The sequence below is a fragment of the Astatotilapia calliptera genome, chromosome 16, assembly GCF_900246225.1.
Source record: "Astatotilapia calliptera chromosome 16, fAstCal1.2, whole genome shotgun sequence".
NCBI lineage: Eukaryota > Metazoa > Chordata > Actinopteri > Cichliformes > Cichlidae > Astatotilapia > Astatotilapia calliptera.
Genome location: NC_039317.1, coordinates 20,719,248 through 20,739,315, shown reverse-complemented (window position 1 = coordinate 20,739,315; position 20,068 = coordinate 20,719,248). Strand labels below are relative to the sequence as shown.

General features: G+C 41.3%; 1 protein-coding gene across 1 annotated transcript in view; it reads left to right on the top strand.

Annotated features, from left to right (window-relative positions):
- Nucleotides 1-20,068, top strand: part of tanc1b (tetratricopeptide repeat, ankyrin repeat and coiled-coil containing 1b) — a 103,405-nt gene that overhangs the window by 64,319 nt on the left and 19,018 nt on the right. Inside the window, exons 7-8 of the mRNA XM_026144295.1 lie at nt 7,271-7,597; nt 16,161-16,332. Of these exons, the coding sequence (XP_026000080.1) occupies nt 7,271-7,597; nt 16,161-16,332 (499 nt within the window). The remainder of the gene's footprint in view (nt 1-7,270; nt 7,598-16,160; nt 16,333-20,068) is intronic.

Genomic DNA, 20,068 nt, shown 5'->3' with positions numbered 1-20,068 from the left:
TCTCTCTCTCTCTCTTTTTTTTTTTTTAAATTTAAATCTGCTCTCAGCCACCATCACTAGTTCTTCAGAGAATGATGACCGCAGCGGCTCCAGCCTGGAGTGGAGTAAAGATGGCAGCCTAAGAGGCAGCGGTCGCCATGGCCTGGCACAGAGCGTGCGGGCGGACACCTGCTCTCCTGTGGCCGAAGAAGACTCCAGCAGTGCCACAGCAACACCTGCAGACACCCCATCCAGGACAGACCAGCAGCACCCTAACATATCTGCGGGTGCTCCAGGGCCACCACACCCTCCGAGTCACTCACCTGAGGGACCCATTGCGTACCCGCCACAGACATCAGCTTCCCTCATGATGCCGAGGCCAAACTCTGTAGCAGGTAAGACTCCTTGGTTTTTGAGGTCTTGACATCTGGAGTTCAAGAAGTATACAGGAAATGCTCTGTATACTTTTCATCTGTGACTGCATTGTGTTGCCTGTCAAGATCGTAACCGTGAGATACGACCTGTGCCAGAGGCTGACATGTGGCATGTCAGTTTAATCCAAGCGAGTGACAGACACCGAAGAGTGAGAGCATCTGTAGTAGGTTTAGAAGAAATAAGAAGTCAATAGTTCAAAGAACGGACTGTGCTTTTCAGAACAGGAGTATCAAGGCAGAAGTTTGGGATTAGACAGCTGCTGTGTGGTGTGGCTCGCCACTGCCTCGCCATGTCAAACCTAAGCACACGCTCCGGTCTGGCTGATCTGTTCTGCATTCCTGCCCTGGAGCCTCCCTGTTGTGGTTCAGCTTACCATATCCACACAGCTGTCACAGTTGTTGATATTTCCCCCTTCACCCCCTTTTCCCTTATGTCTTTTCACCCATACTATTCCCAGGTCTCCTCATACCTTATTGCTTTTGACCTCGGCCTATTTTTGGTGAATCAAACAGCAGTACGTTTAGCATTTTCCTATATATAATTTTGCCTAAATGCAGTTTGTAGCTAAGCTGACAGTATGAGTCATGTACAGCTTTTATCATCCACTCACTCACCCACCTCCCTTCTTTACTCCTTATCCCATTCAGGGTTGGAGGCGTTGCCTGCAGTTTATCCTAGTGGGGTACGCCCTGGACAGGTTTGACTAGAGATGCGCAGGACCCCCCCCCCAAAAATTACCTTTCAAATGCAAAATATTATTTTTTATTACAAAAGACATGATCAAACTTTCCCTCAAGCTGCAGTAAGTTGCAAGATCTTCTCACACTTAGTTGAAAATAAAGTGCTCTGCTATTGCAAAGAGGCACAAAGAATTATACCCAGCTTTCCCTGACATACTTCACACTAGCAACATATTAGCATGTAGCTATAAGTTTGATTGCGACTATTTGCCTGCACCGCCGTGTACATGTTCCGCATGGACATAGACTCGGTGCATCTGTATTTTGACACGTAAGTGAATCTTGAACTAATCAGGAGTATATTTTATGGCTCAAATGTTAATGCAAGCTTATGCTAATGATTTTACTCCATAATTAGCAGGGCTGCCCATGCTTGTTGATAGAATGAATGTACACTTGAATAAACGTTGACGGACCAGAGTGGTATGTTAACTGTAAGGCTGTAGAAACAAAAGAGTGAGACTACATTAGAGTCCAACTCAAAGGAGCAAACAGAAAGAGAAGAAAAGACAAACAGTTTAGAGCACAGATGAAATGTTTGTTACATTGAATTTTGAAAGCAGACAATTCTGCCAGTGAGGGAAAATCACAGCAGGGGCAACCTGGGCTGAGCTGTGAAAAGAAGCATAAAAACATGAGTGACTCAGGTCAAACACCTGGCCTAGACAGAGACGACTCAAAGTTTAACAGACCTCATGAGACTTTTTCCTCTAGAATCTTCCTTGAATATGTTGTTTTGCTTTACCTCTTTAGTCTGTATGTAGCAGCTGCCAATGTTTTGAAGTTCAGATACTTGACTCCTGCCTCCCTTGGGTTTATTCTTGATGAAATATAGTAACAGTTCCCGTGTGTCTACTTCTAGACTGTTTTCTCTCTTTGATAAAATCTAGTCCCAGTTCCTATTCAACATACCAGAGAAATGCAACTGTGTAATGTCCACTCTAGGCCCTTACAATTAGAAGCAGGTAAGCAATTTAACTTGTGAAGGCAGTAATGGAGTAAGATGGGATGAGGACAAGCTATAGAAGAAGTAAGGAGTAGTACATGGTAGGCTCACGGTACTGATATTTCCTTGCATACCATAGCTCATAGCTTGCGCATGTATTTTACACAGTGGCCACTGCTTTGATATTTTCTGCAGCCCACAGTTGGATGTGTTGTTCCCTGATGATTCTATTGTTCCAAGAGTCCATACCATTTTTACATCTCATCATTATTGTGTGTGAAATAAACCTGGACGGTCCAGGCGCACAGTGGCTCATAAAGCTTAACAGACCAGAAAATGTTTGGCTGTTTATGTGTGTTGGTTTGCGTGTGAGCACCGGTGTGCTTGTGTCTGTCTGTCCTCCCAGAGTTTATGGGCTGATGTCATAGTTATGCAGTGTTGCCCTCTGAGACCGGCAGAACACGCACCTTAGATTGGTTCAGGCCATAAATGAAGTTGTCTCATCGCGCCCTTGATGCTCTCTCCCAGGGTTTCGTCACACAGTGTAAAATCTTTCTTGGGGTCACAGCATAGCAGAGACGGCACTTCTGTTCAAGGAAATTGTATTCGGTAAAAACCCCCAAAAAGTAACGAGTCTAAAGAAGCAATGAGAGAAAAGAAGCTACCACGGCGAAACATAATATGTATTCATCATTAGTGCATTCATTCTGTGCCAGAACCTTGGTGACTATTGTTTGTCCTGTGTTTGTGAAACAGCATCTGAGATAATGAGCTGTCTGGTTAATCTATAAATTTCTCTTTATTTTATTGATAGATATTAAATAGGAGCACAGAGATTAAAGGCAGAAGCAAACAAATAATCATGAGTTCATTTAGGGCATAATTGCTTCATGCTACAGTATTGCTATTAGTTTTTAATTTTATCTTATGATTATCTCCACCAAAACAAACGCGCCAGACGCGCTACACTGACGCGCGTTTCACGCGTTTTGGCGTTTTCGCGACGCAAATCTGCTTCCGAATTTTCGCGGGACCCACAATCGCGCGTCATCGCGCCTTTCCATTGACTTTACATGTAAACCTGAGGCTCTATTCGCGTCCATCGCGTTCGGTGTGAACACACCGTTAAAGATGACTGGTTTTTTAAGGAAGCAAAAGAAGATCAGATCAGATGAGCATGATGTGTCTATTGGAAACAAGTTCAAAGAATTGTCTAATAATGAGTTGCTGTGCATCCACACTGCCTGACATATTTTACCTTTACAAATAAAGCAGGTACAACAGATTCATATACCAAAACAAATGTCAGGAACTTCACCAGATCACAGGGCATTGATCCTTTCTCTCTCTCGCTTTTTTTTTTTTTTACTCATCTCTGGAATTTTTCTTTTGTGTTGATCTTTACTCATACCAAGGCTGCTGGCTTGGGGCTGGCTATGAGCTCTGGATAGCTTTAACTTTAACAACATCTTCCTCTTCCTTACCTTCTTTAAAATATTCAATGTTCAGCTGGGTGAGGGTGATTTAAGGGTCTGTGGAGTTTGATGTTGGAAACACAGTGAGGCGGTTTGCCTCTAACAACAGGTTAGTGTGTGTCTGTGAGTGTGTGTGCCAATATGTCTGTGGCACTGTGCACATATATGAAACTAGCTGGCTTGTAATCAGACATACTGGAAGCTGATCAGCCAGTCACTACTCCATGTCGAGAAGTTGAATATCGTCTGATTCCGATCCCTGGCCAGTTGATCGGTCCATTTGTACTTTGTACTAAGGATCTGACAGATTAAACAACATTTAATGTCGACTTTGAAGGATATTTGAATACTCTTTACGGGGTAATGTGTACAGAAGTTCAGGGTTGCGCTGTATGCATTTAAAAATGTCTTACTTTGTTCATAATCTAGCAGCTATACACAGGTCAGAGGTGGAAGTAGGTGGCACTTAAATTTCATTTAAATGAATGGTCTTTGATTAAACTGTTACTTTTCACATCATCTCTTTTAATCCAAATTACATAAATCTAAAAAAGAAATTTTCAGTGAAAATAATTTCTTTTGTGCATAGCTCAGAAATATGGCCTCACCATTGCCTCCTCATTTAGTTTGCAAGGACCTGTGCAAATTAGTCCCCACCTCACCCTTTCAACCATGTGTCCTGCATGACTGAGCAGCTTGGTGCGAGATGCACTAGTAGCACAGCTCATAGCAATGACAAAAATGTAACACCAGCCTCCAATTTATCACTTGTAGCTTACCAGTGCCTGCACTGGTTTCTGGGTTTGATGAGAACATTAATAATACCAACAGCTCTGCTGATTCCTTAGTAGTCTATTAGTTTGCACTTTAGCATGGACACCCAGTCCCCTTTGCAGCATTGCTTATAATCACTAATCACTTCCTGTGAAGCTCTTCTAATTTTAATTTGCAATCTGACTTGCTTCATCTGCACTATGAGTTAGAACAAAGAAAACACACCTGTGCAGTGTCAGTCACTACTCGTTGTGTGAAACCTTTTGGGATCGAATACCATCTGTGTCACATTATATTCATCCTTCCCCATGTACGTCATTGGGTTTAGACAGAGCTGTATCGGCATGAGACGGCGTTAAGGTGACAGTTGCCACAGTGTGACGTTGTGCTGTATCTGTAGTAATAGCCCTAAAAGACGTCAGGGGATTTACTCAAGCTGACAGGAAGATGGCATAGTCTATTGATGCATTAATTCAACTGCCATTTCTACTCACAAAGCCTCCAGTGCCTATAAAAATGCTGGGATTCCATTCTGAGTGAGGAATGAATGGCAAATTGTAACTCTATGATGCTGTATTTATCCACTGTTGAACCCCCCCCCCCCCCCCCCCTTTTTTTTTTTTTTTTTTCCCTGACTGCACTCCTAGACTAGAGGACAGGGTGCCAGATTTTAAACTTTTCCCTTGCCCTTATATTTGTCTGATATTCTTGAACTAATAAGAATATCGGACTTGCTGATGAAAATTATAGTCATGCAGGAGAAAGTAATGCATGCCAAAGCAAGATCCAACATAACAATTTGGATTTCCAATACTCCAGAGTTGACATAAATGATTACCATGATTCAGTCATTCTGCCCCCCAAAGCAATATCATTGCTAACGTGCTGAATAATTTATGTAAGCTGCGATATAGTATCTTCCAGCTTGCAGCTTTGACACCACCCAGGATAAGATGTGCACTGGTGCCAAATGTGTTGCTGTCAGTTGCACGCAATTACGTTACTTTAGTTAACTCAAAATGAGTTTTGTGAGAGAATGCCATCTCTGCAAGTGTGGTTGTTAACTTCAGTAAGCAGGTTTCAGGAAAGTTAGCGAAACGAGCTGGTATGAAGTAAAGTCATGCTGCATAAAACCCAGTTCTTAATGGAAATCGGTGCCTCCGTCTCTCTCAGCTCTTTGCTGTGGTCACAGACAGATTGCTGGGAGGGTGCATTAGCTGCTCAAACCCACAGACCCACACAGACATGCAGAAGTAACACTAGTTGTGCATCAAAATCTGTCAGTAATGAAGACGTTATGAGCAACTATCAAACACCTGAACTTTGAAACGGACAGAACACAGTTTTGCAGAAATGCAGCATGTGCTATAACTATGGTCAGCTTGTTTTCCTTTCTTGATCCCTAATTCTACGACCCCTTTATTGTACACCCATTACAAACTATGAAATGCCATGTGCATGTAATTTTCGAGTCTAATTAGCTGTGTTTAGCTATCCTTTGAAGCTGTGACTGACTGGCTGCTTCACTGCTAACAGCAGATTCTTGAGCTGTATCTGCAGCAGAGGGCTTTTAAATCTGCAGCAGAGTGATGTTAAATTAAATTGTTACATCGGTGACTATGGCATGCTAGTCTGCTATGTACTTGAGTGGGCGGGTGGAGTGTTTTTGGGAAGGGGGTGTAAAGTACCACTGGTCTACAACATCCCACCCACACTCCTTAATAAAATTGTGCAGGAAGGAAAAGAAAGAACAAAGTCACAGTGCGTCCACAAGTCAGACTGATGCCTGTGATTAATGTTCTCTGTTCTTTGAAGTTTCACTTTGACTCTGATTTCAGAAGCACATTAATTTGGCTTTGTTTTGCATTAAAAGCTCCTTGATGGAATTAGTGAGACTTTGCAATGTCTTAACATTTACAAAACAGCTCCCTCAGAAGGTCCTTCACGAGGGGCCTGGACTTGACTGCATGTAGTTGTTTATAAAATAAAAATTCAAATTTTCACTAAGCTTGAATAAATAATTACATATTCTTCTTAGCAAGGTCCTGTAGTTTAGCCAGTCAGATCACGATGACTTTTAATGCCGTGGTCCGAGCAGGGTTTATCGTGACTGCTGCCATGAGAGGACTTCATGTTTGCCCAGGAAACCAGCGCAGGAATCACAGGGTCCAAGATGTGTTTGTTGTATTAATATTAGTGGTGATGCAACGTGCTGCGCCATTATGAAATCCAGATTAGTAGTGTGTGATGCAAACATGGCCAGCTGGCTGGCCGGCTCCAGTCCACTAACAGTGCTGATGTTCCTGTATCCAGCTGCCTGTCATCATGGAGAGTTAGTCCTTTCCTTTGCTTTTAAGATTGTGGTAGGTCGCTGTGTTGGCTCGAGGGGAGATTAAAGGAGTTCTTCTTCTAGAAGAGACACCTGTCTAAACTGAAGGGGTAAAAAAAAAATGTCCATGTTTGGTTTTATATTGTTATTCCTGCTCTTTTGCATTTTCCCCTCCGACTAGTTGTTGCAGTTGCAGTTGCTGTTTGCACTGGATGATTCCAAATCATTCAAACGCTGATTCTTAACAATAACAATACATTACGTTCTATAAATCTGTGCAATATTACTTTCCGAGTTTCACGAGTATAGGAAGACGATCACTGTAAATATAAAATGAGCTTCTGAGAACTGTTGATAGGGCAATCAGCAAAACCACCAAGCCACTCAAAGCTGAAAGTTCCATTACAGCTCGGTGTCTCACTAGAGATTAAGACGGATAAATGTTCATCGCACATAAAGACCATTACTCAGATATATCTTGTGCCTCTTCCCCTCATTTCACCTCCCTCACTTGCTGAAAATCCCTTCTCTTTCTCTCTCTCTCTCTCTCTCTCTCTTTTTTTTTTTTTTTTAAATTTAAATCTGCTCTCAGCCACCATCACTAGTTCTTCAGAGAATGATGACCGCAGCGGCTCCAGCCTGGAGTGGAGTAAAGATGGCAGCCTAAGAGGCAGCGGTCGCCATGGCCTGGCACAGAGCGTGCGGGCGGACACCTGCTCTCCTGTGGCCGAAGAAGACTCCAGCAGTGCCACAGCAACACCTGCAGACACCCCATCCAGGACAGACCAGCAGCACCCTAACATATCTGCGGGTGCTCCAGGGCCACCACACCCTCCAAGTCACTCACCTGAGGGACCCATTGCGTACCTGCCACAGACATCAGCTTCCCTCATGATGCCGAGGCCAAACTCTGTAGCAGGTAAGACTCCTTGGTTTTTGAGGTCTTGACATCTGGAGCTCAAGAAGTATACAGGAAATGCTCTGTATACTTTTCATCTGTGACTGCATTGTGTTGCCTGTCAAGATCGTAACCGTGAGATACGACCTGTGCCAGAGGCTGACTAGTGGCATGTCAGTTTAATCCAAGCGAGTGATAGACACCGAAGAGTGAGAGCATCTGTAGTAGATTTAGAAGAAATAAGAAGTCAATAGTTCAAAGAACGGACTGTGCTTTTCAGAACAGGAGTATCAAGGCAGAAGTTTGGGATTAGACAGCTGCTGTGTGGTGTGGCTCGCCACTGCCTCGCCATGTCAAACCTAAGCACACGCTCCGGTCTGGCTGATCTGTTCTGCATTCCTGCCCTGGAGCCTCCCTGTTGTGGTTCAGCTTACCATATCCACACAGCTGTCACAGTTGTTGATATTTCCCCCTTCACCCCCTTTTCCCTTATGTCTTTTCACCCATACTATTCCCAGGTCTCCTCATACCTTATTGCTTTTGACCTCGGCCTATTTTTGGTGAATCAAACAGCAGTACGTTTAGCATTTTCCTATATATAATTTTGCCTAAATGCAGTTTGTAGCTAAGCTGACAGTATGAGTCATGTACAGCTTTTATCATCCACTCACTCACCCACCTCCCTTCTTTACTCCTTATCCCATTCAGGGTTGGAGGCGTTGCCTGCAGTTTATCCTAGTGGGGTACGCCCTGGACAGGTTTGACTAGAGATGCGCAGGACCCCCCCCCCCAAAAATTACCTTTCAAATGCAAAATATTATTTTTTATTACAAAAGACATGATCAAACTTTCCCTCAAGCTGCAGTAAGTTGCAAGATCTTCTCACACTTAGTTGAAAATAAAGTGCTCTGCTATTGCAAAGAGGCACAAAGAATTATACCCAGCTTTCCCTGACATACTTCACACTAGCAACATATTAGCATGTAGCTATAAGTTTGATTGCGACTATTTGCCTGCACCGCCGTGTACATGTTCCGCATGGACATAGACTCGGTGCATCTGTATTTTGACACGTAAGTGAATCTTGAACTAATCAGGAGTATATTTTATGGCTCAAATGTTAATGCAAGCTTATGCTAATGATTTTACTCCATAATTAGCAGGGCTGCCCATGCTTGTTGATAGAATGAATGTACACTTGAATAAACGTTGACGGACCAGAGTGGTATGTTAACTGTAAGGCTGTAGAAACAAAAGAGTGAGACTACATTAGAGTCCAACTCAAAGGAGCAAACAGAAAGAGAAGAAAAGACAAACAGTTTAGAGCACAGATGAAATGTTTGTTACATTGAATTTTGAAAGCAGACAATTCTGCCAGTGAGGGAAAATCACAGCAGGGGCAACCTGGGCTGAGCTGTGAAAAGAAGCATAAAAACATGAGTGACTCAGGTCAAACACCTGGCCTAGACAGAGACGACTCAAAGTTTAAAAGACCTCATGAGACTTTTTCCTCTAGAATCTTCCTTGAATATGTTGTTTTGCTTTACCTCTTTAGTCTGTATGTAGCAGCTGCCAATGTTTTGAAGTTCAGATACTTGACTCCTGCCTCCCTTGGGTTTATTCTTGATGAAATATAGTAACAGTTCCCGTGTGTCTACTTCTAGACTGTTTTCTCTCTTTGATAAAATCTAGTCCCAGTTCCTATTCAACATACCAGAGAAATGCAACTGTGTAATGTCCACTCTAGGCCCTTACAATTAGAAGCAGGTAAGCAATTTAACTTGTGAAGGCAGTAATGGAGTAAGATGGGATGAGGACAAGCTATAGAAGAAGTAAGGAGTAGTACATGGTAGGCTCACGGTACTGATATTTCCTTGCATACCATAGCTCATAGCTTGCGCATGTATTTTACACAGTGGCCACTGCTTTGATATTTTCTGCAGCCCACAGTTGGATGTGTTGTTCCCTGATGATTCTATTGTTCCAAGAGTCCGTACCATTTTTACATCTCATCATTATTGTGTGTGACATAAACCTGGACGGTCCAGGCGCACAGTGGCTCATAAAGCTTAACAGACCAGAAAATGTTTGGCTGTTTATGTGTGTTGGTTTGCGTGTGAGCACCGGTGTGCTTGTGTCTGTCTGTCCTCCCAGAGTTTATGGGCTGATGTCATAGTTATGCAGTGTTGCCCTCTGAGACCGGCAGAACACGCACCTTAGATTGGTTCAGGCCATAAATGAAGTTGTCTCATCGCGTCCTTGATGCTCTCTCCCAGGGTTTCGTCACACAGTGTAAAATCTTTCTTGGGGTCACAGCATAGCAGAGACGGCACTTCTGTTCAAGGAAATTGTATTCGGTAAAAACCCCCAAAAAGTAACGAGTCTAAAGAAGCAATGAGAGAAAAGAAGCTACCACGGCGAAACATAATATGTATTCATCATTAGTGCATTCATTCTGTGCCAGAACCTTGGTGACTATTGTTTGTCTTGTGTTTGTGAAACAGCATCTGAGATAATGAGCTGTCTGGTTAATCTATAAATTTCTCTTTATTTTATTGATAGATATTAAATAGGAGCACAGAGATTAAAGGCAGAAGCAAACAAATAATCATGAGTTCATTTAGGGCATAATTGCTTCATGCTACAGTATTGCTATTAGTTTTTAATTTTATCTTATGATTATCAACAACTAAGCTGTAGTGCCTCTGCACCTCACTGTACAATACCTTGTGCAATACTTTTTGTAAATAGTCAACAGTGCAATAGACTCAATACTTGAAATGTGCAATTCACTTGTATTTTTATTTTTTATTCCTATTTATTCTATTTATCCCCTTTGTATATTTTATTTATATTTGTCTCTGTATTTATATGTGTGTGTGTGTGTGTGTGTGTGTGTGTATATATATATATATAACAGTTCTGTAACTGTAACTTCGGTCGTTGCTGTGCTTTTTTTGGAAGTCGAATTTCCCAGAGGAACCCACCCGAGGGATTAATAAAGTTCTATCTTATCTTATCTCTCTTATCTTATCTCCACCAAAAAGACAAGGTGCTGGAAACATTCCTCAGAGTGATTGAAATTATGGCATGATATAGTTGCTGCTCATCCATGATGTGAATCTCCTGTTTCACTACATCCCAAAGGTGCTCTATTGGATTGAGATCTGGTGACTGTGGAGGTAGAGTGAGTACTGTAAACTCGTTTTTATAGACAGAAGATGAGTACACTTTGGACACAAGGGATCGACATGGTTAGCAACAATACCCAGGTGGCCTGTGGCATTTAAAACCATGTTCAGTTGGTACTAACAGGCTAAAAAGTGCAGAGAACCACCACCAAGAATGGATCAATGCTTTCATGTTGTTTAAGCTAAATTCTCACCTTAAGCATTCAAGTGTCACAGCAGAAATCAAGACTCACCAGACAGTTGTTTGTAAAATGGCTCGTTGTTGGACAAAGGTCACACTTTCTTAGTGTCAGAGTGTATTTTGGCCATCTGTCTGATGCCGATCAACAGATGCATTGCTGGGCCTCTTGAAGTCTCCGTAATTATGTAGAAGGAATGTCTGCATATTGCTGAGAACTGTCGTTTGCACTGCCTTGATGTTGCATGTAGCGTGGGTGTCCCTAGGTTTTGGTGGGAGCGCCACTTTTTGGTGCCAACATGTCCTGTGACAAATTGCACAAATGTTACAAGAACAACATGAATTCATTTAGATTTGTCTTTAGCAGAGCTTTATATTAGGGATTGTATATTACTGTCCACCTCCTAAAGGAAACTGTTTGCTGCTGAGGCAGATTTAAAAGGTTGTTAAAATTGTTACTGATTTTCATCTGGCATCGAAATATTGCATTTAAAGATCTAATACGTGAAATAATCTACGTGTAATCATGTTTACAACAGCTGTTCATTAAATCTAACAAACGTGGCAGGTGCATTGGGTGTAAGATGCACTAAGAGCCTGAAATAAATGGGAACAGCTTTTTCCCGGGCTTCCAGGTGCTTTGTGAACTTCTCTATATCAGTTTCTGTGAAAGTGAAGCCAGTCTGCCCTGTTTCCCCCAAATAGTTCCATCAAACCAAAAAGCAGTGCTGTGGTAAATTAAACTTGATGTCAAATTTCAGCATCAGGATTAGTAATAAGCACTTGTAAATTAACTCTATGCTCTGGTGTTTTCTTTGTTTTATTATTTGCAATCCACTATTTACATCTATCTGTCGCCTCTATTGTAAGATCTTCTGTATAAACTAGAGTTGTTGATGGAATTTCACCTCCTCTCTGAGGTGATATACTCAGTTTATAAGAATCCTAATTTTGAGTAATTGGAGTTGAGCTTTTTTCTTTTTTCCTCTATAAAGGCTTACAGAGTCAAAGGGCCATATTAGTGTTGGCCACTGGAATTCCATGGTTTTGAAATCTTAGCCTGAGCTGCTTGTGGTTGGGTTTCTCAGACAGGGAGATTTGAGTGAGGGTCACCGTGGCGGAGGAATGGTGCTACAATGCTTGTGTGGTGTTTAGCTATTCAGCAGAGCTTTGTGGTTTGAGACAAAGTCAGGTATGGCGCACTCATTGCTCGCTTGTACTCCAAAGTCATACATTCCTCTGGCAAAGCTCGTGCGCCGGGCTCTCTTCACGAATGATAACGGAGCCAAGACTGTGGACTGCTGACAGGCAAATTCGAGGATATGTTGTTTGTCTACTAAAACACTGATGAGGTAACATCTGAATGCTTTTGTGTTTTATTAGAACGACTAAAATCATCTTAACCTTTTCCACATAAATACAACCTATGATTTAAAGATGTTTGCAAAGGTCACACAGTAATTACAAACTCATAAAGTGGCGTAGCCCTTAAATTTAATAATCTCACACTGATTTATCTCATTTGCTCTCATTTGCTGTCTTTCCCGGTAGTTTCTGAGACCATGTGGTCTATTGTATTGTTTTAGGCTGTGTGATCATGTTTAAAGACATGCCAACAGTGTGTGCGATGTCTCCAGGTAGACACGGGAGTCACTTCTGCTTCTGGCTTCATGTATATATTGATCTGTTTAGTGCAGAGTTTAAAATGAAAACAAAAAGAGGAAAGAAAGCCCATTCATTTTCTCGAGCATGAAAAGGTCACAGAGACATCTTCTAACGTGCCCTTTTTTCAGAGAATTGTTTGGTCCAGCTGTCACAGCAGGAGAAAAATAAAATCTGTTACAGATCAATCCGTTTGAAAGCCCCTTTTAAAATTGTGCTCGGCACTCCATTGACAGATTAGGGCTTATCAAATGCCCAATCTTAAAAGGAACAGAGCGTTAGCTAACCACAGAGGCATTTATATATATGAAATAGCTTATGGAGCAGTTACAGTGGTGGTTTGTTTTTTTTAAAGTAAATGTTGTTGATCTTAGCATAAGGCTATGCAATTATTACAATAATAATTATCCCTTAATATTTACCACATCACATTTTGGGTTATTTAGACCAAAATACTCAATTCTGCTCTACAAGGGCCTGATATCCACTTATGAGGACATTATACTGCTACTGTTCTCTCAAAATTTTAAACTAATATCCTCATATGTGGCTCTTATTTTTCAAAAAAAACAAAAATAAGGTTAAAAAGAAAATCTGGTAATTCTTTGTTTTTACATTCATCGGGCCCCAATGTGACCAAATATCAAAGAGAAATTAAAAATGCATGCCGTGGAAGAGTTCGGGTCTTAGGAGTAATAGGCAGACAAATGGACCAAACATCAGTGCGTGCTGATATCAGCCTCTTTGCAAATAAAACAACGTTTATCGATATGAGGGATCAGATTTTCTCATTTGTGTCTGAATGTTCAAACGTTCGTCATGAAAAGCTATTAAGGCGTGTTTATACCAGCAAAATCAAACCAAATAAAAGGAAAATGGGTATTTGCATTGGCTATAAGCCGAGAACAGCCAAGAACTGATTTATTCATACAAAATCACAAAATGGGTAAAGTGTAACTGGCTACTATAAAAACAGGAAGATATGTGAAGGGAGTATTTGACTCCCTTCTCCTCTTTAGTAGATTCACCTTGTAAGGAGGCGAGAGGGAGTCAAGTTGGGGAGGGAGGGTGGGGGTGGTTAGAGCAAAGGAGCTCAGTCCTCTTCTCTGTTCTGTCATGGGAAACACAGAACAGGGGGTTTTCAAAGGGCAGATCTGCCCGAGGAAAAAAGAATCCCATTTTCATCAGAATACAGTCTTGACACATTTGTGCAGCTTCAAAGTGACTGCAAGTGCAGACTTCAAGGTATCATATGTATGTTTTATCAATGAGTAGAGGTGAGGAAGAATAGGAGGGAACTCGGGAGTAAAAAGAGGAGAAGAAATGAAGGGGAGGATTTGAGGGATGAGGAGGAATCGTGTGGGAAATCTTGGCCTTGGGAAAAAATGTTGATAACGACTCAACAAAAGAGAAATGTAGTTATGGTGCTGGGTGCGCTGTCTGCCACGGACGTGAATCAAGGAGTCTATGCAGCTATGCAGCTCCTTTAGCAAGTCAAATTCGGTATTACGTGTCTGTTGAATAAAGCTCTACTGTGCTATTTCTTTTATTCCATGCAAAACAAAGAAGGAAGGGGGGAAAATAGACTGACATCTTGCGGCCCTCCTATGTCAGCATGAGGATTTAGTGGCGATTTGTTGCATAAAGCTGATTTTTCTCTTTATTCTCTTTTGAGTCTTGTCCATACCTCCCACAAAATCCACGTGATACTCTTTGTTGCACTCATTTATGAGTCTGCTGCTTTTTCGCCTTCATTTTTTTCCACATTCCCCTCTTTTAACCCCATCTCTGTGCAGTCTGGATTGTTGATTAATACTGCAGCCGTTGGATAACAAACTTTAATCAACCACTGCGAAGTGAATCTCTTGGTTTTCCGTTTATATTTCCTCTAATATTCTCAATTTCCCCCTCTGCTGCTTGCATACCGAGTTATTTATGTGTGTGTGTGTACGTGCAGCATGTGGACAGAGATGATGTACGCATACGTGTTAAAATTGTAGAGAGGGTGATGCTCTGTTGGAAGGCAGCGCGTTCATTTAGCAAGTGCCTAATGCTGTGGGTGCTGTGACTGACTGAACACTAGAGAGGAAGCAGCCAAGCACTCGGCTCGGCTGCCAGAGTGCCGGCATGGGAGCACCGGGGTGGAGGAATCGCTTTTGTGCCCTCGTCCACTGGGAACACTCTCCAGAGATTTAGCTGTGAGTTTACACCCTGCCTACTTGACTGTATGCCTGCCCAAGTATCTCGTCACTGGGGAGATAGAGAGGGCTTTGAGAATTCCCACCATCCTTCCTTGCTTTGGTCTTAGATGTAAGTAGTTGTAGCTGATGAAAAGTGGCATTTGCTTTACAGCAAAAGGTCTTCCAGGTCATGCGCGTTTGCTTTTATTGTTTTCTTTTCTCTTTGTTTGCAATTCCTTAAGCTTTATCCAGTGTAGATGTTTGTGTATGCACAATGCACTGCAGTAAAAGTAACATCAGGCCCTTCTCCTGTTCCAGTCAAAGTTGCGTTGATGGCAGCTTCCTCAGTTCCCGTTGCCAGCAGACCGGTTTTAATTAGCGGGACATTCCGGAGAGTAAGTTAGCGACCGAGTGAGGGAGTGAAGTGAGCGTTAGTGACAGTCTTTCCCAGCTGATATTGATAAAGAAGAAGAAGAGAGGCTTTGATTCTGCTCTTCACTAAGCCCAGGAGAGCGTGGATCGCAACGGCGATAGCATAGTTGAAAAACGAGCAGCAGTTGGAGGAGAGGCCTCGCCGCACTAATGCACATTTTTATTATGTTAACAGACCGTGTCTTAGACTTCAAATTAAAAGCTGAGTTGTAATCACTGGCTCATCAAGTGGTTTTAATCTGTAGACTAGTAGTTTCAGGAGATATCCTGTGTTTGGGGATGGAAATCATTGCCTGCTTTGAGACTTGTTCTCTCTCTGCTTCAAAATGAAGCTAAATCCTAATGAAATCTCAGTAGATTTGAACTCCATAACAACTCAAGTTGTGATCTGGTTTTAATTAATTTTATTATTTCATTTCACGTCAAATGACTTACAGATATTGTAGTTTGTAGTACACAAAAGTCCTGAGATTACACCTGTGCGTCCTGTAGATTGACAGTGATGAGTGCCAAACCCGCGGTGAAGCATTTCTATAACTCGTTGTAGTTTTATGAAAGGTAAAGGTAATCTGCCCTCTCCGTACAGCCTAGCAGGCGTGCTTGTGGGGATGGACCTCTCATTGCTATATCGTGTCCAGCTGTCAGCTCAAATCAAAGAGAATCGGTGCATATTGCTCTTGACTTTAGAATACTGCTATTCTTCCTGCCACAGTATATGCTGGTAGCTGCTCACACTGCCCCTGCAAATGTCAGAGCGCACTGGCTTTGTTCTTTCCTCACTCATCCACCCTCAGACATGGCATAAGTGCCACAAGGTTTTACTCTAGTGTGTGTTTCTGTCTTTCTCTTTATAGTTGTGATGACAAATGTACTCGGGAGGTACTAGACTGTCAGCTTCACTCTTTGTGTGTGTGTGTGTATGTCTTCTCTCTTGTCTACAGCCACCAGTTCCACAAAGCTTGAAGACCTGAGCTTTCTTGATGAACAGCGCAATACCCCCCTCCGGACATCCATTCGCCTACCCTGGCATAATACAGGAGGAAGGCCCCCTCAGGACGCTAAAGGTGACTGGGCTATTCATACTACTGCTGTAGGCACTCAGGGGAGATATTTGTAAAATAAACGTGTAAAATATCGCAGTACATAGGATAATGTTATGTGGTATGACTCTGAAAAACCCTGAAGTTAATAGGCAGCCAACGGTAGTTCTGAAGTTTCCAAAGTACCACGTCTGAGTGCAGAGCCAACAACAAAACTGTGCAAATACTTGAACACTGCAATGTAAACAATGCAGCACTTATGGGTATTAACATTATCCTCAAAAGCCTTTTTTTGGCTTTTAAATCATGCCTTTTTTCCCAGCTAACTTTTATCCTGGTTATGTGTTTTGAATCCTCTGAGAGATCCTGCAGATTAAATATTTCATGGGAACATGAATTACTGAATAAGTCATCACTGGATATATACTCAGACTATTTAGTCTTCCTTTTGAAAATGTCCTCTTTCATTTTCACTCAGTCTCAAACATGAAGCTGATACATAAGCATATGGTCAGTGGTTCTGAGCAGGTTTTTTCTACATGAATTCGTACATACGCAACAATCTTAAACAATTGGATTCTTTTCTATAAATTTTATGGGAGATTCAGTTCAACTCAATTCAGTATTATTTATGCAGCGCCAAATCACAACAACAGTCGCATCAAGGCACTTTATACTGTAAGGTAGACCCTACAATAACGCATACAGATGAAAACCCAACAATCATATGACCCTCTATGAGCAAGCACTTTGGAAATAGTGGGAAGGAAAAACTCCCTTTTATCAGGAACAAACCTCTGGCAGAACCAGGCTCAGGGAGGGGCGGCCATCTGTAGCAACCGGTTGGAGAGAGAGAAGGAAGACAGGATAACATACATGCTGTTGAAGAGAGCCAGAGATTAATAACAAGTATGATTCAGTGCAGAGAGGTCTATTAACACATCTTGAGGGAGAAAGGTGACTGAAGAAGAAATATTCAATGCATCATGGGAATCCCCCAGCAGCCTACACCTATTGCAGCATACCTAAGGGAGGATTCAGGGTCAGCTGATCCAGCCCTATCTATATGATTTATGGTATTTGTTTTTCAGATTTGGGTGTGATGGCACCACCTTTACCTAAATTTTGCAACAGTAGGTCAACATTTCAGTGCAGTTCATTGCAGTTGTATTCATATATTGCAAAAATCCCAACATGTGCCATCTTAGGAAACTCAACCTAGTACGCTGAGGACCTTACAGTTCTGATTTGAGCAACATTTAGTGACTTCCTTTTTGACTGGGCGAACCCTCCGACAGAACTAGACTCGGGATGAGCAGCACTCGTTTGATTGCCATGAGAGGAGAGTGAAAAGAAAGGGGGGAAAAAAGATGAGAAGGAGAAAAGCTTCAACTGTGGGAGAGAGAATACACAAACTGACTCCTGCTTTAATGCTACCATTAATGCTAGCAGTATTCATGCTACTTCCACATGCTACTCTGAAAATCACTTCCAGGTCTATTACAATAGTATCAAGAAAAATACTATCCTGATTACTTCTGATGTACTAGGATTACTAGTTTCTCACAGTGATTGATAGCTCTTGTCAGCATACAGTTAACATACCTGAGTCACATGACAGGTGAGTCGTAGTAAATAATTTTCGAGTATGTGTACATAACACATGCTAATTTTAAAACTATTATTATTATTTTGCTAGCTATCAAACGTGCTGGAGAAATGCACTGAGTGTGATAGTACAGTAGTTGGTTATGGCATGGTGATTTATGGTATATGCTGTAAACATAGCTAACATTACTTAGCAGTAGCAGTAATGTGAGTTACTTCACTCAAGTAAAAGCTTTAAACGTTAGTCTGATACTTAACTAACCAACTTGAGGCTTAAGGGAATAATGGTAATAAGAGGGACTGATCCATATGGGCACAGAGAATAGCCACTTTTTGTGGTACTGAAGTTCCCGGGCTTTCATTCAAAATCTGTTTATCGTGAGCACCCACCCATTAAACATAAAAATTATAAATAGCTTCAAGCTATTTCAAGCTATTGATGCCTGTGGGCACTATCAGCCACTGAGACAACAGACAAATTTGAGTGTTTTAATGAATGAATATTTCATACATTAAGGCTGCCTGCTTATTTAAGAGAGGTGAACAATACATTATAATTGTACATAATAATATCACAGATGATAGACTAAATAAATAGATTTTACTTAGATGCTTGTTCATTCTTAAAGTCTTATATGTTGAATTGAACTGAATGTCATCTGTTCAAAGGCTCTCCCAGTCAGTGCTGTTCTCCATGCCTGTCTTACTGTACATGATGTTATTAGCACAAACACTTTAAAAGTTACTGTGACTCAAACATAGAAAAATAGATTTTTTACTTCCCTCACCTAATATTTAAAAGTATTTTATAGCATATAACACCTTTGAAAATATGCTTTGGTTCACATTTAACTCCAGAAAATCATAAATCAAAATATGGATATTACCTGTCCACAGATTCATGGTGCAGTAACTGCTCTTTTAACTGTCTGGTGTCTTTGCTTTGTTTGGTGTTTGTAGACATGGTTTACATGAGTTTTTAGCTGAGATTCAGAGGTTTCTGTGGACACTACTCATGTCAGCACTTATATTTCTGACCTCGTGTTATAATCGATTAAACGTGATCTCCTCCCTTTTGCCCCCATTTTTGATGTTGTGGGCGCAAATGATCAGGCGTGACATTCTCATAATAAATCAGATAAAATACTGCAAAGAATTAATCCTGCATTTGTGTGATTGAAATGTGTGTGCAGTGACACTGTTTTAAAGATTTGGCCTAAATAATTCTGGAGTGAATGAGCCTAAACATGATGACTGGACTAGTGACACCATATCACCTGCGACACTCACACACGCACGTATGACTTTGCCAGTTTCAGCTGAAACAATTTCAGTGTTTCAAACCATGTTCCAGAGTTTTTAGTTCACCGTTCATGAGGTTTCAAGAAGAAAATGAAAGACAGATCTGAATGTTTGAAAGTGTTTTGGAAAAACTCTGTAAAGATTAGATGAACAATACTCAAAGGATAAATTCAACTGTTTTATTTTGTTAGATAAGTTGAAAAAAAAGTTAAACAAGCAAGTAAATAACGAAACAAGGTAAAACGAAGTAAGTTCAAAAAGTTAACAAGTAAATAACGAAACAAGGTTAAATGAAGTAAGAGCAAAAAGTTTACAAGTAAATAACGAAACAAGGTTAAATGAAGTAAGAGCAAAAAGTTAACAAGTAAATAACGAAACAAGGTTAAATGAGGTAAGTTCAAAAAGTTAACAAGTAAATAACGAAACAAAGTTAAATGAAGTAAGAGAAAAAAGTTAACAAGTAAATAAAGAAACAAGGTTAAATGAAGTAAGAGCAAAAAGTTAACAAGTAAATAAAGAAACAAGGCAGAGGAGAGAAAACCCCAACAATCCCCTCTGAGCAAGCACTAGGCGACAGTGGGGAGGAAAAACTGCCTTTAAACGGGCAGAAACCTCCGGCAGAACCAGGCTCAGGAGGGGGCAGTCAACTGCCGGGACTGGTTGGGGGGGTGAACAGAGGTGGAGCAAGACGAGGCTACATCAGTTGAAGAAGCAGTATTGTCCCTCTACCGGAAAAAGCTGAAGAATCTTTTCTTCTTTTTCATGGACTTTTCCACGAGCGCCTTTTTGTCCAGGATGAGGGTTCTCAACTCATCGATGGTTTCTGTGTTTTGCCTCTCTAGTTTCTTGCATGTTTGTTCCACCTGTTCTAATGTTGCTTGTGTTTCTTTAAGCTTTTC